The 17,533-nt window shown below is 57.0% G+C and overlaps 1 protein-coding gene across 1 annotated transcript; it reads right to left on the bottom strand.

Moving 5' to 3' along the window:
• Positions 1–1,122: 1,122 nt before the first annotated feature.
• On the bottom strand, positions 1,123–16,190 carry FOXRED2 (FAD dependent oxidoreductase domain containing 2). Its single transcript, XM_045834793.1, has 8 exons — positions 15,019–16,190; positions 12,933–13,184; positions 12,518–12,781; positions 11,404–11,570; positions 8,743–8,908; positions 7,183–7,424; positions 5,871–6,041; positions 1,123–2,913 (listed from the first exon to the last, which is right to left on the bottom strand). The coding sequence occupies exons 1-8, from the start codon at positions 15,564–15,566 to the stop codon at positions 2,654–2,656; spliced, it is 2,070 nt and encodes a 689-aa protein (XP_045690749.1). The 5' UTR covers positions 15,567–16,190; the 3' UTR covers positions 1,123–2,653.
• Positions 16,191–17,533: the final 1,343 nt, after the last annotated feature.

The following is a 17,533-nucleotide window of genomic DNA, read 5'->3' as shown; positions in this document are numbered from 1 at the left end:
ATTTGGACAAAAGAGGAAAAAAGCAAAATGAAGAAAAAAAAAAAAGCTCTGCAAACACGGTACCACCACAGATGACATTTCGTGATGCTTCCTTCCTGTGGTTCCCGTGGGTGGTTTCTGCTTTCGGGCGGTAGAAGTGGCTGCAGCCACAACTCCATGTCCTGCCCCCTCGCTTGACTGTACTGCCCGTGTCCGCGGCACACCGTCTTTCCGGTTCCGCAGTCGAGAGCTGTGCCATATGCGTTTGGGGGTGTGCCAGAGCCGACTTTGTTCTTCTTTTAGTTCCGTCAGTGCCACATATAATAGATATTACTTACTTTTGATATAGTCTGCTGCAGTTATTTTTTGCCCATGTTGCTTCGCCTTTTAATTTTTACCCTTTTCTTTAAAGTAGTCCCATTAGTCCTATTAATTAGGTACAGGCCAGGTGAGTATACTTGGAAATGTTAAACCTTGTTATCTGGGAAATTACTTTGTTGCTTCTAAAGACTTGGAAAGGTCTTTCTTTTATCAAAGTACTCCCGCTCCATCTCTAGTTTTTATATGGCTTTAAAAAATTCATCTGGAATTGGTTCTGAAGTCTAGTATGAAACAGGGTCTAAAATGAGATGTATTTTCTTTTTCAAATTACTAACCAGGTGGTTCCACATTAGTTCATTGCATGCTCCTGCATACTCTTCCTTGATGGTTTGTGATTTCTTTTGAAAATCACCTCCTTCTTACTTAGAATAGGGTGTTTCTGGCTTATTTCACTGATTTGTCTATTTTGCACCAGTGACCTTGTAATATTAAAAAAAAAAAAGGAGGAATTAATGAAGCCAGGCCTTGGCCAGAGGAGGAACTTGGCCCAGCTGGCCGCAAGGAGAACCGCTGGGCGGGAGGGGGAGGAAGGAGCCCCAGCAAACGCAGCGACGGTCTTCAGGGAGGGAAGTGTTCCTCTGGCTGAAGCCAGCTGTTGACTTGGGAGACTATCAGGGACATTTGCTCCGACATCTCAGCTGAGCGGGACTGGAGCGGTGTCTTGTTAGACACCAGTAAGGCTGGCTGATATTCTGATGGCATTAACAATATGGCAGGTGATGGGAAAAGCAGCAGGTGTCACATACTCAGGCATCAGTAAACTGCTACAGCACCTCGAACTTTTATTGGAGAAGGGGCTCAGCCACTCTTCAGCAGTCGGGGAAGCAAGATGTGTGTGACCAGAGTCTGGTCTTATAGGTACAGTCCTACGTAAATGATTCACTTTAGAAAAGGTTTTGGAAAGGAAAGGTGGGCTGATGGACTCAATTTTGGTTCACCTGTAATCTGTACCATCGCCCTGGGATTAGAAAGATAGCTTAATTTAGAAGTTTTAGCCTCGAGCAAACTTTGCAAAGTATCATCGTGGCGTGAAATCTGCCACAGGCTAAGTTCTAACTCCGCAGAGACTGGAGGGAGCAGCATCTGCAGGCGGGGGTGGGGGGCAGGGCGTTTGTATCTGACCAAGAGAACAGTCCCAGAAAACAGCTTCGGAGCAAGCAAGCCTGGGTCCCTCAAACTGAGTGCTTTACATGAAGGGCCAGCGAGAGCCAGAGAGAAAGCAACCACGTGGGATCCCGGGCCTTGAAAGACGCCAGGATTCCTGTGTGTGCAGTGCTTTCCCACGGCTCACTCACGAACAGGGCTGACACGCCTGATGGGAGAGTAAGGAAGGGAACGGGTTCCTGGTGAGGAAGGATCATGGAGAAGAGCCAGACCGGCTGAGGGGACCGGAAACTGAAGTTCGTCACTGTAATTGTGCAAACGCACTTACAAATGTCTCTGGACAGGCTGAGCGGGGCTCTGCCCAAACAGGGGTGAATCATCTCCTAAGAATCCCCGCCGAAGGACAGTACGGCGCCGCTTTGACAGAACCTGATGGGCCAGAGACATGGGTGTTCGGAGAGTCACAGGGCGGGACGAAAGGAGGAGACAGAGACTGAGGATAAGTCAGGGCGTGCAGCCCTGGGAAGGCGGCTCCGAGCTCTGCTACTCAGGGAGAGGCCTGCTTCGATAAGGTGGCTCATTCCGCCTGGTAACAGCCGCGGGGCCCATTGCCAGGAGCCCAGCTCCCCGCCCCCACTTTCGGGAAACAGAGATGGGGGCGGTGTGGTGTGACAGGCTATAGGGCTACCCAGACAGGGACTCCTGGCCGGGACCCTGGGAGTCACCTGACCTCTCTGAGCTGGTGTCTCCATCAGGGGTACTAGTTCTACCTGCCCCAGGTGGTTGAGGGTATTAGAGCTCCTGTGTAAAAGAGCCTGCTATAAAACCTTATGAAGATGATGGGTTTCACCTGTGAAATGCCCCGCCGAAGGCTGGGATTTGGGCCCACTTGAAGAGTAGGCCAGAAGGAAAAGGAACCTCTGGGACCTTGATGGAGGCAGAACTGAGGGCAGCCTGATGCTCAGTGACCATTCACTTACAGACAAGCCTGGCTGTGCAAGGCTGCTCCTATCTGGCAGAGGGTGCCCTTCTGTGGGCCCCACCTAGCCTCTACCTGCCCTCTGTGTGGCTTTGGTGCAGTCCCTGCAATGGTCCCAGTGGTCTTTGGCAATCACACACCGGTGGGGGTGTGGGCCTGCGGGGAGGGCAGGCTGACTGTGGGCCTGGGGTGAGGTGGGGAACCTGGGCATCACAGCTCCTCCCTGTCACTGTTGAGGGGCTGGACCAGAGGCCCTGGAGCCTGGGGCTGGTCTCCTGGCCCGTGGTAGCCAGGCCACTGGCCACTGTCCTCTGTGCGCCTGCCCGCGGTGGCATAGTCCTGCAGCAGCCTGCTGTCCACTCTGTGCTGCCGGAGGCTTCTGGTTCCCACCAGCCCCTGCGTTCTCAGGTACCCCTGCTGGCAGAAGGGCGGCAGCTTCTGGCGTGTCAGGGCGAACAGGAAACAGGACTCTAGAGAAAAGCCAAAGGAGATGAATGAGTCGGGCTGAGAGGTGTGGGGAGAGGTGCAGGAAGGCGCTGCCAGGGCCCCAGGGGCCTCCCCCGGATCCTCCATCCCTGAGCCTGGAGCCGACTTTTCTGGGTACCTCACTCGGCCCCGAGTGGCCACGGAACTCAGCCCCTTCAGAGGTTCCAGCAATAGGCTGCCCTGGCTGTGGGAAGAACAAGGCTCCACAATGAAAGCAAACCACAGGAATGACTCAGTTTCCAGAGGCTGGTTCCAGCAGGGTGCTCTGCCTGGAGCCGGCCTGGGGTGGGGACTCAGCAGCTTGAGAGTGACCCTCCATTCCATTCTGAGGTCAGAGCTGGCTGCAAAGATTTATCCCCTCAGCAACATCAGAGCTGCAAACGCTGTGTGTAAGCCCTGTTTTCGGCACTGTGGGGTTATAAAGGCTAAATGAGTGCTCTGGGCAGTGTGGCTCAGTGGATCGAGCACCCGTCTGCAAACCAAAAGGTCACCAGTTCGATTCCCAGTCAGGGCACATGCCGGGGTTGCAGGCCAGGTCCCCAGTTGGGGGGCATGCAAGAGGCAACCGATTGCACATTGATGTTCCTCTCCCTCTCTTGCCTTCTAAAAATAAGTAAAATCCTTAAAAATAAAAAAGACAAAACAGGTCCATCCACATCTGTGATTTATCCGTGTCTGCCCCACAGCAGTTGGTGCGCAGGTCGAATCTGACCCGTCGGGAAATCACGTGGATACTTACCATTTGGAAATGGGAAGAAACCATCGGAAGAGCTAGAAGTAGCTCCTGGAGAACGAGCATGGGTGGGGGAAAAGCCTTTTAGCCAAGCATTACGTAACTTTGACTTAAAAAGTAGAAAAGATGAAACAGATAGAGGCTACATCTCCTGAGGGATTAGAAGACGGAATGCATGCCAGAAAACCAGCCCGAGCCTTTTATCTCAGAGAGGGGGCACACAGGGGTGGGCAACGTGGGTTTGCAGTTGTCCGTGTGGAAAAAAGACATGCAGGTTATGCTATCGCAAGAGCTTTATTAACTCAAAAGAGTGTCACGGTGCAACTGTAAACCCAGTTTTGCCCACCCGTGTATCGCAAAGAATGTTATGAGGTTTTTGTGGGTGAGCAGGCTGCTGCCCAAACACGTATTGTTTCCCATCCATAGCACAGAGGGTCCCTGGCGGCACAGGCCCTGACAGTCCTCTCCGCTCGGGGAAGACAGCAGGTGTTGGGGGGAGGACGGCAGAGGGACAGCAAGCTGGCTTTTCGCAAGCAGCGCCTTCTGCAGGCGCCAGGGGCAGGGAAGCCGCTCAGAACCCGGGGCCAGAACCGGCAGCTGCACGTCAGCTGAGGGGGTGGAGAGAAAGCCCGCCATCTGCCAGCTGGCCCTTCACCAGGAAGGATTCTTCCAAGCTCGAGGCAGTGACACACAGTGGTTTGTACCGTTGAGCCGCATGTATGTGGGGAGCAGAAGCCAGGGGCCTCAAGGGCTGGGACGATGCACTGGTAGGAGCCAGACCTCGGGGTGGGAACGGAGCCCCTGAGGCACACCGGCATCTTCACATACTCCTGACACCTGGAGACACAGGCGGGGACTTGTAGCTGAGGTTTCTCGACCTCGTAATTGCATGTGTAAGCTGGGAGTTTGCAGAATGCTAACTATGAATGACCTTGGCTGCAGCATCTATGTATATTTAGGCTACTGACTTAAACTACTGTTTTAAGCCGTCTCCCTTAATACATACATTTTAATTTCAAATGTGGACTGGGGGCGTCCCCCGGGGAGGAAACAAGGGCACTGCTCTCTGACCCGCGGGCCACAGCCCGGCTGTCTCCGACCCGACCAGATGTGAGTGGGACCCTGACCGGTGTTTGCCGAACAGAAAAGCGTGGGTGTTCTGGGCACTTGGGGGGTGAGGAAAGGCAAAAGCTTGCCCGTTTCAGACATCTCTCCCCAAGTCCCTCTTCGAGTTCGGCTGTCAAACTATCTGCCAGTTTACCAACTCTGCCTTCCTCTCTGTTTAATTCATTACGGCATCTCTATGTTGAGTTTCTGGATGCTCATTTTTTCCATCTCCAGAAGTTTCACGTGAATCTCTGTCAAAACTGACCCGTCGGTTGTGTTTCCAGCTGTCTCGTTTCCCTGGCATCACATCTGTTGCACGGACTTTGTGTCCTCTCCCTGGCCACCCCAGTCCCCGCAGTCGGCCTGGTGGGAGCCCGGTCGCCTGTCTGCCGCCGACACTGCCTCCCGGGGGGTCTGTGTCCGTGTGTGCTCAGCGACCTTCGCCTGGGAGTTCCTGGGCCTGGACCCGTGGGAGTTTTCTGAGGCCTGGCTTTAACGTGTGCCTCCTCACAGAAGACTCTCGGCCACTTCTGTGGGTTCTGAGCCACAGTGACCGCGTGCAGGTTGGCCCCAAGCTCCCACGAGCGGGGCCCAGCGGTTGGGACTGCTCAGGGGCAACTTCTCCCCCGTCGACCCACCCGGGGCCGCGAGCACGGGTCTCCACCATCTCGTCCCGGGAGTGATTCCGCTGCCCAGTTTTCCCACCGAGGTCCAGGCCTATTAGACGGTCTCTGAATGGACCCATCGCCCTGCTCCAGCCTCACCTTCCCACCCCCGGGTGCTCAGTTACCCCAGCCCCAGTCCACTGATGGCCAGCAGGTGACCCACACCCAGCCTCAGGTTTTGCTTTTCTGAGTATCTGGACTCTGGAAGGTTCCCTTGTTTTCCTGCCAGTTCTTTACACAAGACACATTGTTCAGCGTGTTCAGGTGCACTGTACCGGGGGGCGTTCTGTGACACCCAGCCCACCACGCTGCGGGCAGTGGAGGTTTGGGCTGGCGTTTCCCGATGTGCATCCTGAAACATCCCAGCGCCCGGACCTATCCGGTCTCTTCCCAACCCCTGGCTCAGTCCCTTCGTTCCCCTGGGATCTCAGGTTACCTGCATAGAAGCTTCGCAGGTCAGTGTCCAAACAGTTCTCCAGGAAGCGCCTCAGCGGTAAAATGTGGTTCACCGGGGCGGTCCAGTCTGTCAGGAAATCTTCCACGATGTGGTGGATGGCCGTGGGCCGAGGCAGGGGCCACTCCGCGGGGCGGAACCTCACGTCCTGCTCTGTGGGGGAGAGGCAGGGCCACGTCAGAGTCCAGCGGCTGGGCGGTCCCTGCCCGTGACCCACTGCCTACCTCGCCCACGCACGCTCGGCTTGCCCCCTCCGCCTCTGCGCTGGCTGCGGGCAGCCGGCCTGACAGCCACCTCCGAACGCTGGGAGGTCAGCATGAGGGAGCGGGACCAAACTGGACTTGTCCCTGGTGGTATCGGAGGGCAGGACTGAGACTAATCACTCGAACCTGGTGTTTTTCTAAGGCTCACACAGACTGAGGTGTACCATGGATGCCTCGAAGCTGGTCTGTCTGCGAGGAGGCTCAGGTCCCGCACCCAGAGGGGCCTTAGGGCGCACCTAGTCCACCTCCCACCCGTGGGGGACACCCTCCTGCAGTGTCCCTGCCAGAGGGCTCGAGCTGCAGCCCAGCACCCCCGAGCTGGGGAGTCTGAGCCTAGGAGGCACCCTGTTCTACTGCGGGGCGGCGCCGTCAGTCGCTCCTGTGCTCCTGTCGCCTCCGCCTGCCGACACCACCTCTGCCCTCTGTCAGACCCTCCTCCGAGGGACAGCCCTTCAGGATCAGAGGCAGCAGTCGGGCTCCCGGTGGTTCGCCTCCTGGGAGCTGCCCTGTGCCGATGTTCTGTGTGCACTGCCTCGCGTACCCTCGTACAAGGAGGGAAGGCAGAACAGCACTGTTTCTATCCCCGTCTGACAGAGCAGGCAGCCAGAGCTCAGAGAGGCTAAGACATGGTCCAAGGTCACACAGCAAGGGCAGGACAGCCCTGGGAGTGCGCCCCAGCTGTGCTGTCCCCCAGCACCCCACTCCACTTCCGGGTCCTCACCCCGTTCCTCCCAACAGTCTCCCAGGCTCCCCTTCCCACTCCGCGGTCAGCCCCCTTGGGAGACACACAGCAGGACAGTGTCCCTCTCACCCGGTGCTGCCTGGCGGGCACGCCCCTCCATGTGTGACCAGAGTCTGGGAACGTCACTTGTCATTCTTGGACCTTGTGTCCCACTTGGCCCCACGGTCCACTCTGTCAGCTGAGTGTCGTGTGAGGGATTGATGGTGACAGCTCGACACACAGCAGGGCCCCGGGAGCGCCCACCTCAGGACAGCCCACGTGGGGGGCGGGCAGCAGGGACCCAGCTCACCGGTGGGGAGGTGCCTGTAGTAGTAGACGACTGGGTGGAGGAAGTTAGACCGCCAGGCGTCCTCCGTGTGCCCCACGGACCGTTCGTAAAAGAAGACGTCCTTGTCGGGTCCCGAGAAATTCCTGCCGTACTCCATGTTGACGACGAAAAGCCCATGCCTGGCTTTCCTTCCTGTGATCGCCTCCAGCTGGGCCACCATCTGCACGGGGAACTCCTCCAGGTACTCGTAGGCGGTGGCATTCCTGGGGGCGTGGCAAAGCGGGAGGGCGGGAGAGCACTGAATACCCCTTCAGTGCTGCGGCAGAGGCGTGTGTGCGCCTGTGGGCCCGTGTGTGCGCGCGCGCACGGGCGCGCCTCCCCGCGCCCAGAAGCAACAATCACACAGCACGCAGGCTGTGGTCAGCCCTGTGCGTCCCAGTTAATGCAGCTCGCAGCTGCGCCCTGACTCACGAGTGGGGTGGATGCAGAGAACTGATGACCTGACGTGGCTGTCAGGAGGAGGGGATCCAGGCTGAGCGAAGAGTAACAGAAAACCCTGGGGGTGGGAGGGGGTGAGTGAATGCCTTGGTGTGTTCCAGGGACAGGGAGAGGCCAGGTGGCTGGCGTGGAGTCGAGGGGGAGAGGCGGCGGGGCGGGGTAGGGAGGTCCATGGAGGTAGGTTAAGGAGGGCTGGTGTGTGCCGTGATGGGAACTTCTGGCTTCATCTGGACTGAGGGGAAGCCCCTGGCCTCTGGACAGTATTGAGCGGAGATGAATTTGGGTGAGTCGTGTATTAAAAGGACCACCCGGCCACCAATGAGAGAGGACCACTACTGTAACCTTGCACGTGAGAGATGCTGGTGGGCGGGGCCAAGGGGACAGCGGCGGAGCTGCTGAGAGGAGGTCTGACTCCAGACAGAAGGCGGAGCCGACGGGATTTACGGACTGTCTGAATTCGGGAAGGGGCGTGAAAGAGCGGGGAGTGACGGATGATAGGAGGCTTCTGTGCTGAGCGCTGCTGAATTTCTTGTCGCTGACCTTGGGGTGCTGTAGTGCTCCCTGGCGTTGGACCAGGCTGTCCTTCCTCTGCTTCTCACCTGCCACCTGTCCTTCGAGGTCCTCACCCACCACCCTTTCCTCACCGTCTCCTGCTCAGCAGGTGTTCCTCTATCACTTGACTGATAAGGAGCCAGCTGGGTCCTGGCCCCAGGGAACTCCTACATCACACTGTGTTACAGCTTCCTGCCCGTCTAACTTGGTGCCACACGCTTCCTAGAGTTCCCTTTAGTCCTTCCTCCAGTCCTGCAAGGTAGGGGCTACTGTCCCCATTGGGCACATGAAAGGCTCAGAGAGGCTAACTGACATGCCCGAGGTCACACAGGGAGAACAGGCACAGGCCAGATTTACACTCAGGACTGTGTGTCTGTCTGCAGGGCGCGTGGTGGTGACTTCATTTTCCAGAATAACTCCATCTCCCCTGCCCTCACCCCCTCCTGGAACAGGAAGAGGCGGGGCGTGAGGAGTGTACAGTTACTGGTGAGGCGGGCGGAGGGCAGAGTGGGGTGGGGGTGGGCGACTCACTCCTTCAGCAGCATGACGTCGGCCAGCACGCCGAACATCTGGTAGAGCCCAGAAGCCTCGTTCACGCGCCGGAGGATGGAGCTGGTCAGCTGTGTGATGGGGTGTTCAGTGCAGGGCCAGGCGGCGCCGTGGTGGCGGTGCTCCAGTAGCCGGTGAACAGCGCGCACTGAGATGGCCAGAGGGAGAAATGGCACGCTGAGCTTAAGAATTTATCTTTTGTCATCGGGAGGGACACAGGTCCCCATCAGCTTCTCTGAACTCAGCCCACACTGCGTGCGTGGCGCCAGGCCGCCCTGAAGAGTGCGGTCGGCCAGAGGTGTCCGTAGAGACCAGAAGGGGGCGTCTTCGGCTGTACCGAGTCGGCTGTACTGAGTGCGCTGCACCAATCGGCTCTGCCTCTGGTGCAAAGCAGCCGCAGAGGACCGCTAAGCGCAGGGGGGCGTGGCTGGGCTGGGTGCCTAGGCCAGCGTTGCCCCGCCCCGCTCCAACCTTCCGCCATCTGCATTTGGAAGTCCCACAGATATCACTCCGCATGTGGCATGTCACCACGAGACCAAAGCCCTTCTCTGCAACTGCGCCCCTTCCCTCGCCCCTGCCTCTGTCAGACGCCTACGCGGGAAAACTCTGACTGCTCGCTCTCCCCCCGAGCCTAAATCCCGTCTGTCGTCAAGTTCTATTTCAAGGTGCTCCGTGTATTTACGTGAGGGGAGAAAAACCTGGGGCTGCCACATACAGCTGTCGAATGGGGGTGCCACACACAGGCGCCTGCTCCTCCAAAACGCATCAACACAACACCCCAATGCAGTAAGGGCAAGGACACAGACAATTCACGCGACAGGGGACTCCGCAGGCCAGCAGTCACAGCAAGACGCGCAGCCTCACTAGACAGCTGGCTCTCTGGAGGAAACCGTGGTTAAGCTGAGTTTTGCAAAAGGTGGAGGAATTACACAGCTAGGGGCTTGGGAATGGTGCCCTGGTGAAGAAATGAAATCTTGAGAGTGTGGCACATGATGAGGCAGCCGAGGAACCGGGCTGGAAAGGCAAGCTGGTGCTGGCCGGCGCACAGCTCTCCCTGTGGAGATGGGGAACCCCTCAAGGTTTGTCAGCAGAGGCAGGATTTTTTTTTTTAAAGAAAGGTTGCTTTGGTGGATACTACGGTGGCTGGACTCGATGGGAAGCCAGAAAGACCTGTGGCAGGAAGACCAGTCAGGAGACGGAGAGTGAGGTGGGAGGGACTGGAGAGATGAGGGAATGGGTGGGGCCTCCTGCCTCTCCGCCTTCCACGCTGGGGTGGTCTATGCCATGCACAGCGTCTTGTATCTCCTGTGGCTTCCCCCTGCCTCTGCTGTTTCCACACTGTCTCCGTTGGTGCCTGCTTCTCGCTGAATGACGAGCAAGGTCCTGGAGGAATGGGCTGTGTACAGCCCACCCTGTCCCTCTCCCGCGTGGGGTCCTCAGCTAGCAGAAGTGGCCACAGGTTGCTGTGCGCTGTGAGCCTTCTGTCAGGCAGGTGTGGCCCCAAATCCCACCTCTGCCATTCCACTGGCTGGGTGCCTTTGAGCAAGTTCCTTAACTTCTCTGTGCCCCAGTCTCCTTAACTGCAAAATAGAGTTGAAATAACAGAGTCTGTCTCATGGGGCTGCTGTGAGGATTGGGTGTGAGCTGGGAGAGGGCAGAGGGCAGAAGGGAGCGGGAGGGATGGGGCGGCGTGTGCCGGGGCAGTGGGTGCAGGGAGGGTGGCGTGCACCGAGCGACGGAGAGGGTGTCTCACTGGGGAGACGCAGCTGAAGAGCCCCTCTTCCCGTTGTGTGCGCACGCGTACCGATGTGCAAATATTCTGCGTACAGACAGCTAACACTCTCCCTGGGATCCTCCTCTGACGGCGCACAGGAGGTGCAAAAATACTGCCTGGAAATCAACAGTAACACGCGCTGATCTTCCCCTGCTGTGCTGGGAGGGCGGTGAAATGCAAAAATGAGCCTCAAGGCAGCACGAGGCATCAAAGTAGACACAGAGGCGCCAGAGTGCAGGATGCAGGACCTTTACGGGGTTTATGACGGAATCACCTGGCCCACGTAACACTCGGCAGGCGACAAAGCAGCCACCCAACAGCACCCCCAGAGGGCAGAACGTTTACACCCTCGGTGCCTAGCCTTCGGAAAAAGAGTGAACATAATCCAACTGCAATTCTTATTGAAATATGTTGGTGCCCAAAAACTGTGTGTGTGTGAGCTGCTTCACAGCTGCATGGTCCCCAGGCACGGCCTGATTTAGTCCTTACGACAGCCCGTTGAGGGCACGGGTTCACCTCATTCACACCTTGGATGTTGGGGTACCCCCCAGAGGCTCAGAGAGGTGGTGAAGCCTGACCTCTGAGGCCAGCCTGCCGGGGCGGAACCTGGGTTACCACTCCTCCAGCTCCAGGTTCTCGCCAGTACTTGGTGTTTCACCCGCACAGGGCAGAGGCATGTAACATGCCCCCCAGATCACGTACTTTTATCTGGTGCCTTTCCAGACAGATCCTCAGAGCACGAAAACCCCTTGCCATCTGCCCCAGACACGGAATACGGAACAACTGACTACTAATGAGCATCCCCTTGACGGCTGCTGGAAACTGCAACAGTGTCCACTGACCCTGGGGGTGGTTCTGCCCAGGCTCACCTGTGTATCGGAACCCATGGATGAAGCCCCCGGCAGATTTCCGGTAATCCACAGAGTGGCTGGCCGTGCCCAGGACAAAGAGACCACGGCTTCCTTTGGACTCGTAGCTAGCCTTGATCAGTGGGTACTTCTTGCTGAACTCGCCCCCTGAAGACAGCCGGAGGGACCTGTGAGCAGAAAATGTTGTTAACAACAGCGCTGCTGTGTATGCAACACTAATTATAGGCCCGGTACTGAGCTAAATGCTTTATATTCCTTATTGCATTTAAATCATGCCACAACCCAGGAGGGGGTATGATCATCTCCATGAATAGGTGGAGGAACTGTGGCTCAGGGAAAAGACGCAGTGGGTCAGGGCCAAGGTCAGGATTCAAGCCTGACTCGAGGCTGGGCTGTGGGACAAGACTGGGCTCTGTGTGTGATCAGATGGGACAGGAGGGTCTACTTCAGACCCTCCAGGTTCTTGCCCGCCTGTGCCTTGGCTGGAAGGAAACAGAGACCCCGGATGCATTCTTTGACCCTAAGCCTTGCAGCAATATCTAAAGGAGGCAGCAATATCTAAAGATGAGGAACCAAACAGCAGTTTTTCAAAATTATCAGTAATTTCAGCAGCTAACATTTTATTAAGCATATAGTATATGCCAAGTACTTTTCTATATTTATCCCCACAATAGCCCTATTAAAAAAACAACTGCGACCCCCATTTTAGCGACGAGGAACTGGGGCCAAGCACAGTCGGTAACTTTCCCGGAGCCCGCAGGTGTGGTAAGAGGATCACAGATCGACCCCAGAGCCCGCGCTCCCCGCCACCACACCGCCCGCCAGCAAATTCACCCCTGGTCCTGGCCTTCCCGTCTCTTGGAGGAGGGTCACAACACATCCAACAGATGGAGACTCACTGTGGCCGCCGCCCCCTCCCCCCCATAGGGGGGCCAGGACCACAGGGACCCTTCTTGGCCGACAGGGAACTCGTGCCGGGGCGGAAACCAGGCAGCATGCACATCTGGGCCGAGGGTGGAGCCCTATTAAAAGCCCCGGTGCTGGCACTGCTCCCCCAGGGTGGTCTCGGAGGGGTTTACCACGGGATCCCAGCTCCTCCCCGACTCGGACTCACTCGTTGAAAATGGAGAAGTCGAAGTTCCAGCCCAGGCAGCGGATGACCCGGTCGTAGGCCACGCGCATGGCGAAGTTGTCACTGTCATCCTGGGGGAGGGTGATGGCTTCGGCACTCTGGTTGCCCTCCTCCACGTAGAACCTCAGGGTGATGTGGAACTTGCCCCTGCGGTCCTTCACCACGGCCAGATCCGCCAGGTCGGACTCCAGCAACCCGTCCAGGGACTTCAGCTGGTAGGTGTCCAGCAGGCCGTTGTTGACGGCCCTGGGGCCCACGGGACAGGGCAGAAGAGAGAGAGGGGTCTGTGACGGGTGCAAGGAGACTCAGAGGCAGAGGTGGTCAGTCCCGCTGGGGTCAAGGACGGCTTCAGAGGGGCTGGGGCACACCCCATATTCGCCACAGCCACGTGCCATACCTGAGGTCTCCCACGTAGTGCGTGGCCCAGGAGAGCCGGACTCGGGAGCGGCTTAGCATGTGGATAAAATTGGTGACACCCAGGATGTTCTCTGAAGTCTCGAAGGCCGAGTTCCCTCGGCCCAGGATCAGCACATTCTGACCCACAAAGTCCTTGGGGTCCACGGACACAGACTCGTAACCTTCCACGTGTTCGGAGCCGGGGAAGTCCACCAGGTTGGGGACTGACAAACCGGTGGCGACGAGAAGGACGCTGCAGGTGGGGGACAAAGGGAGGCTGGCTTAGTCTCTTAGCTGGAAGACACTAAGTGAAAATCACTCTTTGGACCTGCCACCTGGCTTGCCCATGTGACCCAGACTGCTGGCTCCTAAAAGGAAACAGGACGTTCATTCATTCATTCATTCATTCACGCACTGACCCATCCCAGTGTATGTGAGACTGCCCCTGCCCCTCACTGAGCTCACTCCTGCGGACATGGTTTCCTTCAGTCCTTGCTGGGATTACACCAAACATGAGAATTACTTAGACGGGCAGGAGAAGGTGGCACCATGAAAAATCAAGTAATGCATCCAATTCTAAACACGCAGTCAGACCAAGTATCACCCTCAGTGATGGAAACGAGACTTTTTGCCTCACTTTCCTGTTTTTGACTCGCCTGGCAGACGCAAACGTCTGCTGCGAGTAGTTCTCGACCAGGCTCTGTACGGCTTTGTGCATCGCCTTTCTGCTCAGAGCAGCCCTCTCGGGCGTTACATGGCCACTTCACAGGTGAGGAGACACAGTCCCCGGCCGGCGTCCAGAGCTCCAAACACAGCAGAGCCAGACTCTGACCCCAGACCAGCCTGATTCTGAAGCCCTGCTCTTTCTGTCGGTGGGGCTGCGGGGCTGCGGTGGGTGGCTGGGGAACCGGATCCTGCCACACTGCAGAATCATTTGATCGCAGGGTGGTTTCAACAGTCGGACTGTTTGGCCTGGAGAAGGGGCACGTGCAGCCCCTATCACGCCGTGTCCCGACTCTTGTCCATTCTGCTCAAATCGGACTCCCGTACCCGGTAGCACGGCTATTTAAATGCAAGAGTCCAAAGTGGCTCACCCCTTCTTTCTCTGGGCCTCCAGCAAAAGACGAGATGATGAGCTCTGAGCACCTGCCGGGAGCCAGGTGCCTGGCTAACGGCCAGGAAGTGAGAGGCATGCTGGTGCAGCAGACAGGACACGGGTTTCAGGGTCAGTAAGATATGACCCTGCGGCTCATGCCACTTAGAAAGCTGTGTGACGTAGCACCAGTTACGCAATGTCTCTGAGCCTCAGTTCTTCTGTAAAATGGGTATCAGTGAGCCTCTCCCATGGGGTTCTGGTGAGGATAAAACAAGTGCAGTTTCGTTTGCAACTCTGAATTTGGGTTGTCTGCAGGACACTGAGCTAAAACTTAATGCCAGTAGCCCTGACCGTAGGGCCGTCTCCCGCTTGGGCAGTTCTGAAGTCCCACTGAGCCCCTCTGACACTGGCCAGACCCAGCGTTTCCCAGCATGTACTCTGGGGGACACTCCTTCTCGGAGATGCTCTACAAAAAGGGTTCTGTGGGGACATAAGCTTAGGCCAGGGGTGTCAAACTCATTTTCACCAGGGGCCACATCAGCCTCGCAATTGCCTTCAAAGGGCCGAATGTAATTTAGGACTGTATAAATGTAACTCCTCCTTAACAGTTAAGCAAGAGCTCAGTGCTGCCGCCGGGTAAAACCAAGGTGCCAGCCAGATAAAACAAGGTGGAGGGCCAGGTTCAGCACCTGTGGTTAGGCAATGCTAAAGACCCAGTGTTCCTGGAGGGCAGTGGTGAATACGAAGCTATTAGACTGACAAATCCTAGAGGAAAGAATTGGTAGTATTTTCCAAACATATCTGAGCACAGTATTTGTAGGATACACGTGGGAAATGGTGGCTAAACTAAACCTCTCAGCCCTGAATTCAGTGGGAGCAAGGGGTGGCAGATTTCTCATTCCTCCCACACCAACTGACCAACCACGAAGTGCCAGTTCCTCCAGGAGAGGCCCCAGCTTCAGCAGGTGAGCTCTGGGACCCCCTTCCTTACCTGCATTGGTACGTCTGGCCCCTCTGGTCAGTCAGGATGAAATAATGGCCATTCCAGGCCTGCCGAGCCTTCTCCAGGGTGACGTGGGCAATGGTTGTGTTGTAGAGCACGCTCAGCCCCAGCCTCGTCGCGAAGTCGCCCAGGTAGCGCACCATGTCGCTGGCGTCGGGGAAGTAGGCGTCGGAGTAGTGTCTGAAGAGCAGCCGGGGATCGTGGCTGAGCAACGAGTTCCAGTCGTGGCGGAGGTTGAACTCGGCGTTGGCCCTGCCTGTGTACCGCTTGTTGATGCTGATGAGCTTACGGTGCCGGGGGTAGCGCGTGAAGAAGCTGCCCGGCTCCGCGGCGCGTTCGAACACCGTGTAGTCCCTCCCGGCTCGCTGCAGGAAGTAGGCCATTTGCAGGCCCGCGGGCCCGGCGCCCAGGACACAGTAGTCCCGGTGTGTGGGTGCTAAGGCCTTAGCAGGGTACAGGGTGAGAGCCGGGTAGAGGGCGATGGTTAGGAGCAGTCCCGGGGAGCCCCACACTGGGGTCAAGGCGGAGATGCCCATTCTGCGGCAGACCAGGCGAGTGAGGCCTCGGACCAGACGGCCTGTGGCCCCAGGTGATGAGTGAGGAATGGGGCCCGGGAAGAGGCAGAGGCTTGCCCGAGCGCTCACTGCTACTTGGGGAGGAGGCAGGACCAGAACCCAAGGACTTCTGAGCTCATTCGCTGGGAAGCGTTTCAAGCTTGGATCTGGAGCTCCCTCCAGGAACCCCCAGCTCCTCCGTCCCCTTCAGGGCCTCGATTCCCGGGGCACCAGCCCTCTCATTGCCATGGCGGTAAGAAGGTGGGTGCTCCTCCATTTTCTCCCTAATTTGAAGGATATCCAACACCCCTTGGAGCCCTTCGCAGACTAGAGGAGCCCTAGGGCTATTAAGTGTCTTTGGCCACGCCCCTGCTCTCCGGCTGGGGCATGAAGGAGGTGTGGCCTGCGCAGACCCCAACCCAAGTTAGGTGCCCCCGGTCTCTTCCGCCACGCGACAGAGATGCCCAGCACACCTGCAGCCACGCGGACGCGCCCTCTCTCGGAGCCGCTCCCCGCGCGTGCGCGGTGCCCACGCCCGCAGCTCGGGCCTCCCTGGCGGACCGACCCTCTCCCCTTCCCAGCGCTCGCACCTCGCAGCGGCTCCGCCGGCAGCGCGCAGAGAGTGAGGCCCGGGTGGGCCGAGCCGGCAGGCGCCGCGGAGACCGCCCCGCCTCCTGCCCGGCCAATGGCTGGGGGCGGGGTCACGTGTGCGGCGCGCAGCAAGCCGGGCGGGGGGCCTGCAGTGGTCCTCAGGCTGGGCGGGGAGGGTCACGTCGGCTCTCCGAGCTGGGGCTGCGGGGGGCTGCGGGGGGGGGAGCGGGAGCGTTGATTCTAGCACCTGGGGATGTCGTTTGCACGCAGTGCTTTTTCATTTGTGAGCGGGGCGTGGGAGCAGATTGGTTTTGGAGGTAATTCCTGCTCTTACACTCCCATTAATGTAGTCAAAGACTAGTTGCCTACCCAGATTCCCGGGCCTGGAAACCAAGTTGGTGAAGCCAGGACAGAAAAACAAATTAACGAGTGTTTGCTACTGTGGACTAAGAAGGGATTCTACGGAAAGTGATCTCACAGGCTGATCTGATAAATTCCTAACTGGGTGGGTCATGATAAGAAGTCATGCCCCAGGCATGTAAGTTCTTTAGTAAATGTTTTATGTTTGTCTTAAGCAAGCCCTGCCTATTGTTCCTGTGCCCCTAGGTTAACATACCTTTGAAAGGCCTCGGTTCTGATCCCTCAAGCGAAACCACCCTCTAGAGCCAGTACTTTGAACATAAAAGCTGCAAACTCATTCTGAGAAGCATTTTTCTCAGTCTGTTGAGATCTTGCTTCCAGGCATGTTCTGTTTGGCTCAAATGATTCTTCACAGGTTTGGAAATTCTTACCTGGACACAGTGGTGATTCAGTCTGTTCGATGAAACATTCATGACTGACTGGATCTTGCTAGTCAATGATTCTTGCTAGTCAATCATGTAGTCAATGATTCTGTTTCCAACTTTGTAGCCATTGGCCAAAACCTCGATAGGTTTGGGCCGATTTGTGTAAGATCACACACAAAGTGGAGCCTGGAATTAAGTCTTTGTTTTACTCAATTATGAGCTCTTTGCAAAATGTTTTTATTCATTCATGAACCATGTTGTTTGTAAACAAAGTGGCCTGTGATAGGCCAGCATAAAGACTCGTAAACCCACGGCTGCCACACAGCAGCAGTGTGGCTGAAGCGGAGGGTGGCAGGACGATGCTGAACTGCCCTTCAGGGGAACTGCAGGATCGCAGCTGGCCTTGAAGAAGGGGAGTGCGGGTCCTCAGCATGAGACTGTACACTTGGACACGGGACTGAGTAGGGAATTCATCAAAAGTATTTACGAAAAATATGGCAGGCCTTGTGCACACACTGAACCAGACTGAAATGGAGGAGCAATTTCTAGAAGTAAAGAGGAAATTACGGGGTG

This window comes from Phyllostomus hastatus, unplaced genomic scaffold, assembly GCF_019186645.2.
Source record: "Phyllostomus hastatus isolate PE091 unplaced genomic scaffold, TTU_PhHast_1.1 phas_contig_198, whole genome shotgun sequence".
NCBI classification, from domain to species: domain Eukaryota; kingdom Metazoa; phylum Chordata; class Mammalia; order Chiroptera; family Phyllostomidae; genus Phyllostomus; species Phyllostomus hastatus.
This window is presented reverse-complemented; position numbering and strand designations above follow the sequence as displayed.

Bases quoted from the DNA above. Each gene is read 5' to 3' on its own strand.
- FOXRED2 (XM_045834793.1), bottom strand. From the start codon at position 15,566: ATGGGCATCTCCGCCTTGACCCCAGTGTGGGGCTCCCCGGGACTGCTC. The intron at 13,185-15,018 runs GTAAGGAAGGGG...CCCCACCTGCAG, and splicing joins GGCCAGACGTACCAATGCAG to CGTCCTTCTCGTCGCCACCG. The intron at 6,042-7,182 runs GTGAGCTGGGTC...TCTCCCCCACAG, and splicing joins CTACAGGCACCTCCCCACCG to AGCAGGACGTGAGGTTCCGC.